At 37.3% G+C, this 17,880-nt stretch overlaps 1 protein-coding gene across 2 annotated transcripts; it reads left to right on the top strand.

Moving 5' to 3' along the window:
• The first annotated feature begins 6,939 nt into the window (after positions 1-6,939).
• On the top strand, positions 6,940-17,785 carry KRT222 (keratin 222). Of its 2 annotated transcripts, none has more exons than XM_054456387.2 (6): positions 6,940-7,115; positions 10,084-10,212; positions 11,949-12,169; positions 14,407-14,483; positions 14,670-14,805; positions 15,513-17,785. In XM_054456387.2, exons 1-6 carry the CDS (start codon positions 7,020-7,022, stop codon positions 15,739-15,741), a joined length of 888 nt encoding a protein of 295 aa, XP_054312362.1. In that variant the 5' UTR covers positions 6,940-7,019; the 3' UTR covers positions 15,742-17,785. The 2 variants fall into 2 exon arrangements, with proteins under 2 accessions (XP_054312362.1, XP_054312363.1); XM_054456388.2 differs by lacking the exon at positions 6,940-7,115 and adding an exon at positions 7,117-7,197 and having other exon boundaries at positions 15,513-16,923.
• The last annotated feature ends 95 nt before the right edge of the window (positions 17,786-17,880 follow it).

Here is a 17,880-nt window from a genome sequence, read left to right as displayed (position 1 = left end):
CTAGAAAGTGGTGATCCAGCAGTGAGCAAGACAGGTCTTGGAGCTTAGGCTCCAGTAGTAAAAGCAGGATTTTCCATCCCACCCTCAAGAATAGAACTTATCTTGGACTGAAAGGAGACGGAAGAAAAAAAGGATTGCTGAGGAAGGGCAAAGCGGGGTCCCTGAGAGGGGAGCCTCAGGTCCTGCTTCTGAGTCAGAGCCCCTACAAAGCAGCAAAATGGGAGGTAAGTTGGGGGAACTATTTAGGAGAACTGTGCCCTACTTCCTGGATTGTAACCTCGGGAAAAGGACAAGAGCCAAATAGGTTATGGCTACGCAGTGTGTCCGGGCAGATGGAGCCACAATCTATCTGATATTTCCATGCCACAGGCACACAGAAGCATCAGAATGACTCTTAAGCCCTTAAGCGTGGAAAGAAATATGGGAGAGAGCAGCTGGACACTGCTGGGATGAAGCAAATTTAAAGTAAGAGGCTTGATTCTCCCTGTTGGAAACAAGGGAAGAGATTTTTCTCCCTTCCTAAATTTTCTTTGAGTATTTACTTCATCTTTTATAAAAAATAAATTTTATTGTGTATATTTAAGGTTTACAACACAAATGTTATGGGATACATATACATAGTAAAATGGCTACTCTGGTGAAGCAAATTAACATATCTATCATCTCACAGTTACCTTATTGTGTGTGATGAGAGCAGCTAAAGTCTACTTACATTAAAAAAAAAAAAAACCCAAGTTAGCATACAATTTTATTAGCTCTAGTCCTGGTTGATAGGTTAGATCTCTAGACTTGTTCATCCTACATATCTCCTCCTTTGTATATATTGACTTCCATCTCCCCATTCCCTAACCCATCCCCACCCCCACTCCTGGTAACCACTGTTTTATTCTCTGAATATTTGACTTTTTTTCTTCGATTCCACATATAAATGAGTGCATGTAATATTTATCTTTCTGTGTCTGTCTTACTTCACTTAGCATAATGTCCTCCAGGTCCATTTATGTTGTGACAAATGGCAAGATTTCCTTTTTTAGGATGGAATAATAGTCTATTGTGCATATATATATATATATATATATATATATATATATATATTCACACACACACACACACCAGTTTATTTATCCATTCATTCATTGACACTTAGGTAGTTTCCATATCTTGGCTATTGTGAATAACGCTACAATGAACATAAAAATGAAGATATCTTTACGAGGTACTGTTCGCATCTCCTCTGGGTGGATACCCAGAAGGGGAATTGCTGGGTCATAGGGAAGTTCTTTTTCTTTTCTTCTTTTTTTTTTTTTTTTTTTGAGATGGAGTCTCACTCTGTTGCCCAAGCTAGAGTGCAGTGGCGTGACCTCAGCTCACTGCAACCCCGGCCTCCCGAGTTCAAGTGATTCTCCTGCCTCAGCCTCCCAAGTAGCTGGGACTACAGGTGCCCACCACCACCCCTGGCTAATTTTTGTATTTTTAGTAGAGACGAGGTTTTGCCATGTTGGCCCAACTGGTCTTGAACTCCTGATCTCAAATGATCCACCTGCCTCGGCCTCCCAATGTGCTGGGATTACAGGCATGAGCCAGCACACCTGGCCTGGAAGTTCTGTTTTTGACTTCTTTAGAAACCTCCATGCACATTTTGCTAATGGCTGCACCAATCTCCATTCCCACCAACAGTGTACTAACTGTTTCTTTTCTCCACACCCTTGCCAACATTTGTCACTCTCATCTTTTTGATAACACCAATCCTAACAGGTGTAAGGTGATATCTCATAGCAGTTTTGATTTGCATTTCCCTGATGGTTAGTGATGTTAAACACCTCTTCATGGATCTGTTGCCCATTTTTATGTCTTCTTTGGAGAAATATCTGTTTAGATCCTTTGCTCATTTTTTAACTGGTTTATTTGTTTTTCTGCTATTGAGTTGTAAGAGCTCTTTATAAATTTTGGATATTAACCCCTTACTAGAAATGCAGTTTGCAAATATCTATTCCCAGTCTGTACATTGCCTTTTCATTATGTTAATTGCTTCCTCTGCTGTACAGAAGCTTTTTAGTTTGATGTAGTCCCACTTATTTATTTTTGCTTTTGTAGCCTGGGCTTTTGGTGTAATATCCAAAACATCATTACCAAGGCCAATGTCAAGGAGTTTTACCCTCTCTTATCCTCTAGGAGTTTAATGGCTTCAGGTCTTACATTTAGATCTTTTATCCATTTTGAGTGGATTTTCTAATATGGTGTAAGATAAGGGTCCAATTTCATTTTTTTGCTTGTGGAAATCCAGTTTTCCCAGCACCATTTATTGAAGAGACTATTTTTTCCCCATTGGGTCCTCTTGGGGCCCTTGCCAAAATTTAGTTAATTAAATTAGGTTTAGATTTATTTCTGGGCTCTCTACTCTGTTTAACTGGTCTATGTTTCTGTTTTTATGCCAGTACCATGCTGTTTTGATTACTATAGCTTCCAAATATAATTTAAAATCAGGGAGCATTTATTTGTAATTATAACTTTTGAAAACTTATATGTACTTTTTCCTATCTTTGAAATTTATGTAAATCCTTTTGAAGCCTAGATAGGCCTTTCATTAGCTTTATGATCCAGGGATGTATTTCTCATGTACCTGGGAGCCATCTCTTTGAAATGTAAACATCAAAAGAGATGACACCCCTATATCCCAGTTTCTGTGGGAGGGTAGGAGCCTAACTTCTGTGGGTACTTTACTCAAAGTTGCAAAACTACCTCCTGTCATGAAGATATAAAAAGTTTTGTTTTTCCTCCGGAGAAAGCCAAGTAGCTGACACAGATGATCACCCCAAATTACCAGGTAAAGTTAAGATGAACGATGTGTAACTATGGTACTGTCAAGTCCTCTTACTCTAACTTAACTATTGTTTATCTTGAAAACATGTATGTAGGTCGGGCACGGTGGCTCATGCCTATAATGCCAGCACATTGGGAGGCCAAAGTGGGTGAATTGCCTGAGGTCAGGACAGCCTGGCCAACATGGTGAAACCCTGTCTCTACTAAAATACAAAAATTAGCCGAGCATTGTGGTGTGCACCTATAATCCCAGCTACTCGGGAGGCTGAGGCAGGAGACTTGGTTGAGCCTGGGAGCCGGAGGTTGCAGTGAGCTGAGATCACGCCATTGCACTCCAGCCTGGGCGACAGAGCTAGACTCCATCTCAAAAAAAAAAAAAAAAAAAAAGTATGTAATAGGTTGTATCTGCTGCTTGGCTATATAACAGGTGAGATTTCCTTCCATCTTGTAATTTCCTAGAAGATTACCTGTGATGCACATCACATTCTAGTTTAGTGCTTATTCAGTAATAGAAGTATTTTCTTTCCGTACTACCTTTGTGGAGAGGATTTCTGGGTTGAGGGAAGATTTTTGTTTTTAGTTATATATCTCCAACCAACAATAATGGGACAGATGGGAAGAATAATGACTGTCTTAGTGAACACAGCTTGGACAGATGACACTGAGGACAATATGCTCCCTGCCCCAGGTCACAACTATATAAGCTCCCCTAAAACTCAGATGCAATGCTTTGGAGAAAAGGCAAGAGACTGAGATGATGAGATTTAATACACATCCTCCATAGAATAGGAACTCAAAATAAAGATTAACATGAAAAAAGAAAAATAAAGCAATAAAGTCTGCCTGAGCCTATGCGCCCAGAGTTGTGCTAGCTGCAGCATGAACTACTTGCCAATATCTAACTGCAGGAATCTTAACTTCAGATGCTTGTACCAACAACCCGTTTCCTCTGGCTGAACAGTGAGAGATAAATGAGTGGAAGAAAACTTACATTTATCAGAATGGCTCTCAAACTTTGCTACATATTAGACACCTGGGAAGTTTTCAAAAATTCTGATGCCCAGGCCTCCTCCTGAGCTAATTAAATCAGATTTTCTGGGAGGAGGACACAGTCATCACCTTTTTTTAAAGTTCCAGAAGTGATTTCAGTGTGCAGACACACAGACACATGAATGTCCCTGGAGCCAGGGTCCCCAAACACAGTATTTTGGCATTTGTGAGATGTGTTATAACAAACTTTCTCCTTTTAATAAAGTCAACATTTTTAAATTATTTACTTTTCTAACAACTATAATGGATTTATGACAATCTCCATCATAATCTCAGTCCATGCACCAAGAATTGTAGGGACCCCACAATTTTATATATGCCATAGCCTTTAATGAGGTATTGTTACTGTTTTATTTAAATAAAGGGTAGTATTTTTGAAAAGTAAAGTAATAATATTTTTTCCTTGAAAAATAAAATTTGAGATCTAGAAATAGTTGACTGCATCACTCACATGCTTGTAAAATACCTTTCTAAATCCTATCCCCTCTGTCTGTCTCAATAAATAAATATTTATTATTATGCCTCAAATTATTGACACAGGGTCCCATTCTGTTGCCCAGGCTGGAGTGCAGTGGTGTGATCTGGCTTACTGCAGCCTCAATCTTCCCAGGCTCAAGTGATCCTCCCACCTCAGCCTCCCAAGTAGGTGGGACTACAGGCTTGCACCACTACTCCTGGCTAATTTTTTAATTTTTTTTCTTTTGTAGAGTCTGGGTCTCTCTATGTTGCCCAGGCTGGTCTTGAACTCCTGGACTCAAGCCATCCTCCCGCCTCAGCCTCCCAAAATGCTGGGATTACAGGGGTGAGCCACTGTGCCCAGCTATTGAGCACTTTAAATGTGGCTGTTCCAAGCTGAGATGCGATGTAAGTATAAAATACACTTGGATTTCAAAGACAGTATCAAGAATAATGTAAAAGATCTCATTAACATTTTATATGGGTTGCTGCATTTTGGATACATCAAGTTAAATAAAATATAATAGTAAAATTAATTTCACTTCTTTTTGTTTCAATCTTTTGATATGGCTACTAGAAAGTTTAGAAGGACATCTGTGGTTTGCATTTGTGGTTTGTGTTATATTTCCACTGGACAGCGCTGCTTTATTTAGGGTGGTTAAGAAATGCTGGCAGACCTATTTAAAATGCAGATTGCCAGGAATGACCCTCCAGGGAATCTAGTTCAGCTCTGTGTTTCAGGCGGATATTAGCAGGAGCTACCTAAAGTAGCAGGAAGCATTTAATTCATTGCTCCCTGAATTTAATTTAGGAATTTAATTCATTGCTTTCTTCTCTCTCCTCCACTCGCAAGCCTAATTCTCTTCATATTTCTCAGTCCCAGTTACCAAGAAAGAGAATCAGTTTGGCCTAGATAATCATTAATGATCCTCTTTAGTCAGAGCTTTCTGTCTCAGCCTACCCCAAAGGTCTCTGACCAATCTATAGATAATCAAGTTGTGACTGGTGGGGAAGGTGCAGGAGGTAGGGAGGGGTGGGTCACGAATAACCTGGAACCTCTCCTCTCACCAGGGGCTGTGGGTAGGACAGCTTTGTTTGGAGAAGACTGTGAGAATGCCCAGCATAGACTGGCCTGGCCAGATGTGAGTTAATTCAGAAATTAAAAGAGCAGGACATGTATGCAAAGGCCCTGTGAGGGCTAGAACCCAGGTCTAATTATCCCCTGAACTGTGCTCCAGATACAATTCAGCCAAAGCCACTCCACAAATAACAATAATGATAGATTCACTCTCACAACATATTTCTGTCACATCTAGCAACAAGCTGGAAAGATTAAACCAGGAATTTAGGAGGGGAGAGAGAGAATGCAGAGGCAGATATGCAAGGGTAATACATGGAACACAAGCAAGTTGTCAAAGAGCCAGTCCCAGTGATGTCATACATCGCTGAGCAACCTTGGGCAAGATGCCTCAACCTCTCTGGGCTCAGTCTTTTCATCTTTACAGGTTAGAAACTATCAGGGATTGCAAGGATTGGATGGAATACACCCTCCGAAGGGCTCAAGTGATTGCAACGATTGGATGGAATGGTACATTGACTACACCCTCCAAAGGACTCAAGGGTTCTTTTGGTGAATACACCAAAAGGTCTATTTCTTCATCCTTGTTAAAACTTTGGAAATGTTAACTCACAACTCTCACAGTCACCAGCACTTATCTGTAGCTACAGCTTCATCTCAATACATCAAACTCTATCAGGCCAGCAGCCCTCTATGAGCTCCACAGTATGCATTTGAGAGAAATACGGTCAGTCAGTTCTGAGCTAACGACAGTTGTCAATTTAATCTGATGGTAGCTTTTCCAATAACTGTCAGAATATTTAAGATTTACAACATACTCTAATGACCTACCATAGCATTTCTGTTTAAAAGATCCAAACAGTGAGAAAAACTGTAAAAGAAAATTTTGACTATCCTGTGTTGGGCCCAGATTTATTTCCATGCAACATTTTGAGAAAACTAAATATAATTTTCTTTTCTTTTCTTTTTCTTTTTTTTTTTTTTTTGGAGACGGAATCTCACTCTGTTGCCCAGGCTGGAGTGCAGTGGCTCAATCTCGGCTCACTGCAACCTCAGCCTCCTGGGTTCAAGCAATTCTCCTGCCTCAGCCTCCCGAGTAGCTGGGATTACAGGCACCCACCACCACGCCCAGCTAATTTTTGTATTTTTAGTAGAGACAGGGTTTCATCATGTTGGCCAGGCTGGTCTCGAACTCCCGACCTCAGGTGATCCACCCACTTCAACCTCCTAAAGTGCTGGGATTACAGGCATGAGCCACCATGCCCGGCAATTTTCTTTATGTTATGCCCCATTTCCTTTTCACAAAAATGAACTCCCCCTCCCCTCAAAGGGCTCAGTTTTTACAGGGAACCAGTACAGGTTTTTGAAATTGTCCTTTCCTTCATGAAGAATCTGACATTTCTACTATGCCAATAACAACAGGAGAAAAAGAGTTTACCCTGTATTTGCATAATTAGTTAGAAAGATGAGAATTTCCGCGGTCTCTGAAAAAGGAGCTCTGCATCTTTAAGACTCTGCGAGGCTCTCTGCCTTCCGCGCAGACCGAGCAGACTCTGCCGCAGCGACTCATCCTATCGATAAGGTTCAGTTAGCCAAGGTGGAGGATGGGAAAAGAATGGAACTGTCCCAGCTACTCAATGAGATCAGGGCAAACTATGAAAAGATCCTCACCAGAAATCAGATAGAGACGGTGCTCTCAACAAGGATCCAGGTAATGATTTCATACAGACAGGCACCTTCCAGAATAAGGAGACAGTCCATGTCTACCCAATTCCTGTCCCGGCCTCTCTGAGGTACAGTATTTCCTTTTCGATGCAGCATCTATTGGGGAAGGAATTTAGCTTCTACTGCAATGTGACTGGGACTACAGGGGGAAATACTGTGATTATATTGTTAAATTGCCATTAAGTAAGTGTTGATTGATGCATTTGATTTTTATATAAATTGTGAGGTTCCTATGATTAACATGGGGTCAACATACATTAAAATGGTGCACTCTAACCTCTTACAGACAATCTTCAGGAAGGAAGCATTCCAAATACCTTCAAAGATATTATGGAGTTATTTACAGAGATAATTTAAATAACATCTTTAAAATGAAAAACCTTTAAGTAAGATTTATTAGCATGTACACTTTCTAGAGATAAATATTTCTAAAAGGTTTCTATCATCTTTTTAACGAGTTCCATTTTATACCAGATTGTTATAAATAGAAATCATCTGAGTGTGTGAACATGGCATTCAGAAACAATGATATAAATTATGACCATTGAAATTCCCGAAATTGGTAACGATTCTCCACTAAGATTTTTGCTTCTGTACTACAAGATGAGAAACGTTTCTTTCCATTACAAAGCTTGTAATATTTAAGTATTCAAAAAAGAGAAAGAGAGCCTACTTAGATAAGGACTAAATCCTAATTTCATAGACTTAGTTTTAAAGTAACAATCACCTTCAGCAATTAATTAAGGTCTCAAGTCTTTAAACAAATTTACAAACAAATATTTTAAAAACAAAGATTAAGAAATTTAGGGGATTTTTTAGTTTACCTATCATATATGGGTTCAAGTTATCTTCCAAACCCTGAAATACAGCAAAAAGTTTACTTAAGAATATCACCCAAAATTAAAAAAAAAAAAAAATTGGTAGAAAAATGTCAGGCCTTTATTCCATCAGCAACTCATTTTTAGTTCCATTGTAAATTTCACCTCTAGATAACATTTTCAGTCTTCATAAAGAATGATCAACATCTTAGATTAAGCAAAGTCACTGGTACAGGTAAGCGCTGGGATAGTTCATTCACCTTTACAAAGAGAAGAAAAAAATCAATAGATGACAACTTCTAAAACTTGTAAACAAAACACTTAACTTTGCAATAGTAGAAATATGAGTTTAGTTTACAAGTCACAGGGCCAAAATGAGTAAATTCAAATGAAAAAGCAAGACTACGGTGAGTTTTGTTTAAAGTGTCTTTTAATTTGAAACTACTTTAGAGGATTTTCTTCCAAATAACTCAGAAAGTCAGCTGAAATAAATTCAAGACCGCCTGATTAGTTATTTTTTTTAATTTCTAAATAAGCTATTTTAGTTACAGATTGTTGTATAACACCCCAAAACTCATCTGGGACCTCAATCGTCTTGGGGCATGACTGGGCTCACTTATGTGTCTGGCACTTTGGCAGGGCATTGCCGAAAGGCTGGCTCTGCTGGGACTTTCTCTCTCACTTCACGTAGCCTCAGGGTCTCTCTCCATCTGGCCTTTCTACAAGATCTCTCCAGCAGGGTATCCAGACTTCTTGCATATTGGCCCAGGGCTCCCAAAAGCATAGAAATGGAAGCTATCAGGCTTCCTAAGACTTAGGTCTAGAAGTGGCACAGCATTCCTTCTCCCTCATTCTACTGGTTAAAGCAAGACTCAGGTCAGCCCAGAGTCAATGTAGAAGGGGATCACCCTAGGACTCATCTTGGGAGATAGAGTTCTTTAGGGGCCATCTTGGGACTGCAGTTACCAAACAAGCTTAGCTGCCAGTTCCATATACGAAAGCCACAAGACCAGCAGATACCAGCATTTTTCTGTTTTCTTCTTTCCAAAATTCTTTACTTTACCTTCTGTAGTTGCTCTGGTAGGTGTTGCTTGCTGCATGACTTTGCCAAGTTAACACTAAGAACAGATTTTCAACAAACCAAAAGAAATATACGAATTTTGTTCTCCAATACCTTGCCCTAAACTTTATTCATAAACTTTCATTTACTTCAACGTTTCCTTTAAAAAATCTAATGTATGATAAAATTAAATTTTTAAATGTTAAAATATATTTTTATAAGAATATTAAAAGTTACAAATTTTGCTTCAAAATACTACAATCAATTCTATACATTGTTCTCACTGTTCCTGGGGCCAAATGTTAAAAATTCTGTCAACAGATACTTTCTTTTCATTTCAACATCAACATAAAAACATTTAAAGCTAAATATAAAATATTCTACTTTTTTTAATAGGAGAATATTTAGAAAACAATCCTTAGAGAAGTCATTTTTATTATTTATTCATTTTATTACCCAGATACCCAAAATTAATATGCCTTTTAAAAAGATCATCTTGAAAAAGGTAAATCAACAGATTTTCTTAATATGGAAGTCTACTTGTGAGCCTTATTGCCTATAATAACTTAATTCTCTAAATTACTAGTAATGTATTTCCTAGAAATATTTACTCCCTGTCCCTATACCTGGTCCCAGGATTGATCAGTTTTAGGGGTACAGCTGTTTATCTGCTTCTGCAAAGCAGCCTACAAGAAAATGTGGGGGGAAATAGCTAATTTTCAATCCTTCCTCCTAGTGATCCATAAATAATGAAAAGTCAAGAATCAGAGATCACAAATCTTGGTCCTGCAAACTGTTTTCATTCATGTAAATGTATTTTTCCATATTTCATAGATTGTCATAGTTAGAAGGGATTTCTTGAAATCATTTAACATAGGAGAAAACGGGCTAAGAACGCAACAGACTTACATATTTAATTAGTTAACTAGGCACTAGAACACACATTATAATCTAATAAGTTAAGGAAAAATGTTTTGATTCCTATACAATTTTTCTATAATTGCTTTTACACATCTCATTTTCAGAAGCACTCCTTGTTTTTTGTTTGTTATTGTTGCTGTTGGCTTTCTTGTTAGCTAGAAGAAGACATAAGCAAAAAAATGGACAAAGATGAAGAGGCTTTGAAGGCAGCTCAAGCAGAACTCAAGGAGGCCCGACGCCAGTGGCACCACCTGCAAGTGGAAATTGAATCTCTCCATGCTGTGGTGAGAATGATCCCAAAAGTAACCGACCAATTGAGTCCTCAGATGTGATTTGATTAAGAGAAGGAAAGGATGAATGTCCGTTTATTTACCATGAGAAACTGGAAATCAAGGCCACTGAATTCTATCCCTGATCCTAGTTTAATTACTCACCCCTCCCTCCATTGTGGCAGTGTCTGTTACCAACTAACTCAAGGTTTAGTTCAGACCTGTAAAAATGAAGAAATCCTTTCGTATTACCTTGGGATTTTCTAGTTGCTGAAAATGGGGAATAGAGCATTCGTTATTATCCAAAGCCTTAACAGTGGAGATTCTTTTATCCATGCCATTGAGATGTCGAATAAAAAATATTTAGGCTGACACTGTGGCTCACCCCTGTAATCCCAGCACTTTGGAAGGCTGAGGTGGCCTGATTGCCTGAGCTCAGGAGTTTGAGACCAGCCTGAGCAACATGATGAAACCCCATCTCTATTAAATACAAAATATTAGCCAGGCATTGTGGCATGCGCCTGTTGTCCCAGCAACTTAGGAGGCTGAGGCACAAGAATTGCTTGAACCTGGGAGGCAGAGGTTGCAGTAAGCCAAGATCATGCCACTGCACTCCAGCCTGGGTGACAGAGCGAGACTCTATCTCCAGAAAAGAAAAAGAAAAAAAAAAAAAAAGAAAAATATTTAAGCATGTTTGGAGCAAGGCGCGGTTGCTCACGCCTGTAATCCTAGCACTTTGGAAGGCCAAGGCAGGTGGATTACTTGAGGCCAGGAGTTTGAAACCAGCCTGGACAACATGGCGAAAACATCTCTACTAAAAATACAAAAAATTAGCCGGGTATGGTGACACATGCATGTAATCCCAGCTACTCTGGAGGCTGAGGCATGAGCATCACTTGAACCCAGGAGGCAGAGGCTGCAGTAAGCTGAGATCATGCCACTGCACTCCAGCATGAGCGACAGAGCGAGACTGTCTCAAACAAACAAACAAACAAAAAGTATTTAAGCATGTTCCTAAATGCCTTTTATGAGCAGTCCGCTCTGGCCTTGATACTCAATGTACTATATTTTCTTTTTTTCTTTTTTTTTTACAAAGCCTACCTCTGAAGTATACTTTCGATAATTTAAAAATCAGATAATTCAGAGTGATAATAAGTTAATCACACTGCAGAGGATTTTTTTTTCAGTAAGAATTATCACAGAATGTCTTTGAAATAGAGTAAGATCTCTAGTTATGTAAATAAAATATAATTTTTTAAAAATTAGGGGTCACACACAAAGCTGTAAGGAAACACACCTCTTGCACAGGTATAATAAAATTATTGCAATGTTTTTAAAGAAAAAAATAGAACATAAAAGAATGAAGACAGCCAGGCGCGGTGGCTCAAGCCTGTCATCCCAGCACTTTGGGAGGCCAAGGCGGGCAGATCACAGGGTCAGGAGTTTGAGACCAGCCTGGCCAACATGATGAAACCCCGTCTCTACTAAAGATACAAAAAATTAGCCAGGCGTGGTGGCACGTGCCTGTAATCCCAGCTACTTGGGAGGCTGAGGGAGGAGAATCATTTGAGCCCAGGAGGTAGAGGTTCCAGTGAACCAAGATCGTGCCATTGCACTACACTCTGGGCAACAGAGTGAGACTCCATCTCAAAAAAAAAAAAAAAAAAAAAAAAAGATGAAGATATTGCAAATCAGATTTCAGAAACACATTCTGTGTTACTGATTCACTGATGAAAATCTATATAAAACAGGAAAGGGGCCTTGAAAACTCCCTGCATGCCAGTGAGCAGCATTACCAGATGCAGCTGCAAGACCTAGAGACTGTGATTGAAGGACTAGAAAAAGAGCTACAGGAAGTAAGGCGCGGCATCGAAAAGCAGCTTCAAGAGCATGAGATGCTTCTCAACACGAAGATGAGGCTGGAACAAGAAATAGCAACTTATCGCCGCCTCCTAGAAAAAGAAGAAATCAGGTACCTAAATCCATTTAGTTAATGACAAGGGGCCAGAAATACAGAGCCACTTATGCCATTGTTGATGTAGTCAGAGAAATTAAATCCAAAAAACCCATCATCATCATGGTGTACTCACTGAGCTCATAAAATAAGGTATGCACTGCAAAGAATATATGAAAGAACCATTTCTAGTCTTCCAAAATTAGGAACCAAATAGCCAAAGTGACCTAGAACAAAATGTAAACAATTCTAGATTACTACAAAAATGATCTTGTAGTCTTGGCTAGCTGCAGTGGCTCACTGCTGTAATCCCAGCACTTTGGGAGGCTGAGGCAGGAGGATTACTACAGCTCAGGAGCTCGACACCAGCTTGTGCAATATAGTGAGACCTCATCTCTATAAAAAAATTTAAAATTCCCTGAGCATGGTGGCACACACCTGTAGTCCCAGCTACTTGGGAGGCTAAGGTAGGAGGATTGCTTAAGCCCAGGAGTTTGGGATTACAATGAGCTAATCATGAAAAAAGACCTTTCCTGAGCTGGGTGCAGTGGCTCACGCCTGTAATCTCAGCACTTTGGGAGGCTGAGGTGGGCGGATCACCTGAGCTCAGGAGTTCAAGATCAGCCTGGCCAACATGGTGAAACCCTGTCTCTACTAAAAGAAAAAAATAATAATAATAATACAAAAATTAGCTGGGCATGGTGGTGCATGCCTGTAATCCCAGCTACTCGGGAGGCTGAGACAGGAGAATCGCTTGAATCCAGGAGAGGCAGATTGCAGTGAGCCGAGACTGCGCCACTGCACTCCAGCCCAGGCGACAGAGTGAGACTCCACCTTAAAAAAAAAAAAAAGAGAGAGAGAGAGAGAAAGACCTTTCCTAACTTTCTCACTTTCCTTGCCATTCATCTCTTCTAGGATTATTCTGTGCCTTCTAAGGATCACCCATAACAAAAGCCTGGAAAATTCACAATCACCACAATCCCCCTGACCAAGGGCTCACCCTCTACCACACATCAAACCTCAAAACAATAATCATTACTCTAATGTAATTATATTACAACCACGGAAAGCAATATTATTTTGAGTCATGATTTAAAAGACTACCAGATATCCTAAGAAAAGTTATCAAAAGAGGAATTCTTATTAATTCATACATCATAATCTGTAATGACTTATAAGGTCATATTGCTTTGAGCATGACATAACCTCCAATTCTCCATGAAAAAATATTTATTCTTGCTTGTTTCCAAATTCTAAGTCCTCTATAAAACTAGATGAAAACTAGGTGAAACAACTTTAGCCTATATTAAATCTTGACATTTATTAAATCTTTGAAAAAACATAAACTGAATTAAAAATATACCACTTACTAGCTGAGTGACCTTGGGCAAGTTACTTAACCTCTGTGTGCCTCAGTTTTCTCATCTGTAAAATGGGAATAATACTACTACTTACCTCATAGGATTGCTGTGAGGATTAAATGAGTTAATGTTTGTAAAGTGCTTAAAACAATACCTGGCACATTGTAAGTTCTATGTAAATGTGTGTATACATATCATGTATATACATATGTATATGTATATATGTAACTATATAGTTAAATGGTTATAAATTTTAATTCCTAATCATTCCAGTTCCTATATACATGTAACTATATAATTGTTAAATAAAATGAATGGTTGTGAATTTTATTTAATTCCTAATCATTCAAGATATTGATCAAATAGTCTTTAATATTTGCATAGTAAAACTTTAAAAAAATTAGGCTACACTTAAGATATATAAGAAAATTTCAAAAAAATATAATGACCACCTCTGTACCCACTTCCCCCAGTTTAAGAAGTAAAATAGTTCCAAAAAAAAAAAAGAGTAAAGTGTTTCCAATGTTGTTGAAGTTCCCTGGACACCTAAGCCACATCCCCCAATCTCATGCTCCTCCCTCTACCTGACCTGGCTTCTGAATTTGATGCTTATTAGTCTCATACATTTATTTATAGTAATATGTATGTATTTCTACAAAGTATGAAATCGTTTTGCATATTATTCTAAACTTTATAAAACTATAAAACTTCTTTTTTCACTCAACATTATTCTTAGGGGATCAATCCATAAAGATACAGTGTAGCCTTAGTTCATTTCTTTTCAGTTAAATAGTGTTTCTATTGCGTGAATATATGATTTATCCATTCTCCTGTTTGTTTTAATTATTTGCTAATACAGTGTTGCTCTTAAAATATAATTCTTTCTGATTTCAGATATTATGGTTGTATCCAAGGTGGGAAAAAAGACAAAAAGCCTACCACAAGTAGAGTTGGTTTTGTTTTACCATCAGGTGAGTTTCCGACATAAATAAACTCATTTGAAAAGTGAAGTACTATTTACAGGGATTACTTTATAAGGAAATTAAATACTTTATAGTAGCAAAAAAAAAAGCAATATTTGAATAAAAGTTTGAATATAATTTGTGAACAGTAATTCAATACTGTAATTTAATATATCATAAATAATATTTTCACAGCCATTATAAATGAAATATCTTTTACTACAAAAGTCCCACAAAAGTATGAGAATGAAAATGTAGAAACAGTAACCAAACAGGCAATCTTAAATGGGAGTATCGTTAAGGAGAGCACTGAAGCTCATGGCACTATTCAGTAAGTAAAGAAACTTTGACTAAGAAATAATAATAAATATATGTAAATAAATTAACTTTGCGTAATCCCAGTAATTACTCTTCTTTGTTTAAATGTTTCCAAACACAGTTTTAGAATACTGTGATTTTTTTTTTTTTTTTTTTTGAGACGGAGTCTCGCTCTGTCGCCAGGGTGGAGTGCAGTGGCGTGATCTTGGCTCACTGCAACCTCTGCCTCCCGGGTTCAAGCAATTCTTCTGCCTCAGCCTCCCACGTAGCTGGGAGTGAGGTGCGTGCCACCACACTCAGCTATTTTTTTTTGTATTTTTAGTAGAGATGGGGTTCTACCATGTTGGCCAGGCTTGTCTCATTCTCCTGACCTCATGATCTGCCCACCTCAGCCTCCCAAAGTGCTGGGATTACAGGCATGAGCCACCACACCCAGCCTATACTGTGATTTTTAATCTGACATATATACATAAAAACTCATGGAAGAGTACTGAATCCTTACTTTGCCATTTTTTTCCAAAAATACAACCCAAACATGAGAATTCCGTATAATTCCTTTGAAATTCTATTCATATGATTTTTAAAGTATGTACATTATAAATTCTATATACTATAAATTATACAAATTTCTTGATTTTTCCATAGATATGAAATACATAATACATATTTTTAAGAGACCCATACTTCTTCATTATTAAAAGGTTTATTTTATCATTTCAGGACAGAGAAAGTGGATGAAGTTATTAAAGAATGGGAAGGTTCTTTCTTTAAAGATAACCCTCGATTGAGGAAAAAATCTGTTTCTCTTCGATTTGATCTTCATTTAGCAGCCACTGATGAAGGGTGTTTAGAGACTAAGCAGGATAATCTACCAGATATAGAAGTCAGGCTTATCATGAGAAGATCATGCAGTATTCCCTCTATCAAACCTCCATCAACAGCTAATTAATCCAAAGATAGTATTTGACTTGATTGGAAAATGTTAGGATGGACCAAGGTGGGCCATACCAACTCCCTCTGTCCCAAAATGTAAGTTATTACGTATGTATGGAAAATGTTATGATCAATATGTGGTTCTCTTCAGAAGAAAAAAACAGTAAAGGACATTTCTCTGAATCTAATTATGGAGATAGACATATATATATATATATGAATGAGAGGGAGTAGCTTAAAAATAAAATCACAAATTCAGTACAGTCTCTTTCTTTATATTCTCCCAATAGTCTTCTTTTTCCCTTGAAACTTCATCAGAGACTGTAAGCATTAAGCTGGTTTAGTAAAGTCTTTGTAATTTTTTTCAATGGCTGAATACGCTAAGGAAAAAATAATTGTTTGAATAGGATTGTGTTAAGAGTCACACTGAGCTATTCACCATTATTCCATGACTGGTTAAACCTATAATATTTCTTCTATTTTTCAAAAAGAGCAATTATAAACAAGTTTTTAAAGGGGGACTCACTAGTCACTTAATGAGGATTCTTCTTTTTGAGATAAATCATTTGTATACTGAGAAAAATAAGAGTTATTTTCCATGAGAAATTCTGAGCAAACTATAGAACACACCCCAAGGCTAATTTGAGATAAGTAAAATTAAGTTAATCTACATATATCTAAAAGTTTTTTTTTGTAATAAGTATCTGATTTCTGGAAGATTTACTTTACTCAAGGAGCTTTAAAGGTTGTATCCCCCACCAAAAAAAGAAAAAAAATCAGAAGGCCAACTGCACAAACAAAACATGAAAAGCAAATTGAAAAGGTAGTTACTATAGTTATCAGAACAGTTACCCACCATCCCAGTTTTTCCATCTGTAAAGCTAAATGTGATTAGAGTGTTTGCTATAAGCCATAAATAAGATACTATATGAAGTATTATAAATATTTCTTGCAATCATTTATGTGAACTAAGATAACGGTATTGTTATCTAAGCTAAGAGTATTTGCAGGATTTGTTTTTAAATCGTTCAAATTGTAATAAATATGGGTAGAAAACATATTTGTGAATAAGTGAGGTATTGTTGCAAAGTTTTTAAAATAACCTAATTTGTTTAATACAGGTATATTTAAGATCTTAATAAATACCTGTTTTAAGACATTAGAAATTTATAAGCTCTTAATTCTTTTCTAAGCAGAAAAAGTAGTTGAGTACAACTCACCATACTTTTTCCCAGCTAAAGTATCATCTAAGGGCTATAGCTATGTTAGCATTTTAGTACAGCCTTTAAAATATTTCTCTCTCTCTCTCTCTCCTCTCTCTTCTCCTCCATCTCTCTCTCCATATATACATATTATATATATATAATTTATATATATATATATATTTCAACCAGAAAAATGTATGTTTTAACCAGGAAAATATTATGTTAAATAATCTTTAACATAATACAGGGATATAAAATTTTTAATTTTCTTTCAATTACTTCAGATTCCTTTTAGTCTGGTTTATTCTATTTAGTGAAAAGGGATGATTTTGTTTTGTCAAGGATATAACAGCATGTTAAGTGCTTATTCTTGCATAAGCATCTGACCTAAAATACATCCTATACATAAAAAATGTTTCATTTGATATTGCTAAATGCTACTAACTTTATTAAAGCTTTAAAAATGCTATCATATAAGCTATTGTACTAAAGTTACTGTACTAAGCAACAGTGATCATAATAAAGCAATATATCTAGCATAATCTATTGCAGTGTTAAAAAAACTTAGTACTGGTCGTCATGAATGTAACTGCTTGTTGTAGTAATTCCAGTATGCATCTATTGGGTATATAACATGTACATTTTAAAATACAGTATTTGAATTTATAATGAAGCTTTATTTGCTTTGGGGCATTTTAAATTGGGATATGAATTTACCAAGGTAATGATTCCACTACAATTAAAAAAATCAAACATGGCCAGGCATGGTGGCTCATGCCTGTAATCCCAGCACTTTGGGAGGCCAATGTGGGAGGACTGCTTGAGCCCAAGAGTTCAAGGCCAGCCAGGGCAATATAGCGAGACCCCATCTCTCTAAAAAGTAAAAATAAATAAAAATTAAAAATTGAAAAAATTGAAATATGAATGCTAAAGCTGCATTGTATGTGAGT

The sequence above is a fragment of the Pongo pygmaeus genome, chromosome 19 (assembly GCF_028885625.2).
Source record: "Pongo pygmaeus isolate AG05252 chromosome 19, NHGRI_mPonPyg2-v2.0_pri, whole genome shotgun sequence".
NCBI lineage: Eukaryota > Metazoa > Chordata > Mammalia > Primates > Hominidae > Pongo > Pongo pygmaeus.
The sequence above is the reverse complement of the archived record's forward strand: the minus strand, read 5'-3'. Positions and strand labels throughout refer to the sequence as shown.

What these genes read in the sequence shown, in the direction of transcription:
- KRT222 (XM_054456387.2), top strand. Translation starts at nt 7,020, where the DNA reads ATGGAACTGTCCCAGCTACTCAATGAGATCAGGGCAAACTATGAAAAG. An exon ending in TGCTCTCAACAAGGATCCAG is followed by an intron (nt 7,116 to 10,083) that starts GTAATGATTTCA and finishes CTTTCTTGTTAG; the next exon opens with CTAGAAGAAGACATAAGCAA. An exon ending in GAAGCTCATGGCACTATTCA is followed by an intron (nt 14,806 to 15,512) that starts GTAAGTAAAGAA and finishes TTATCATTTCAG; the next exon opens with GACAGAGAAAGTGGATGAAG.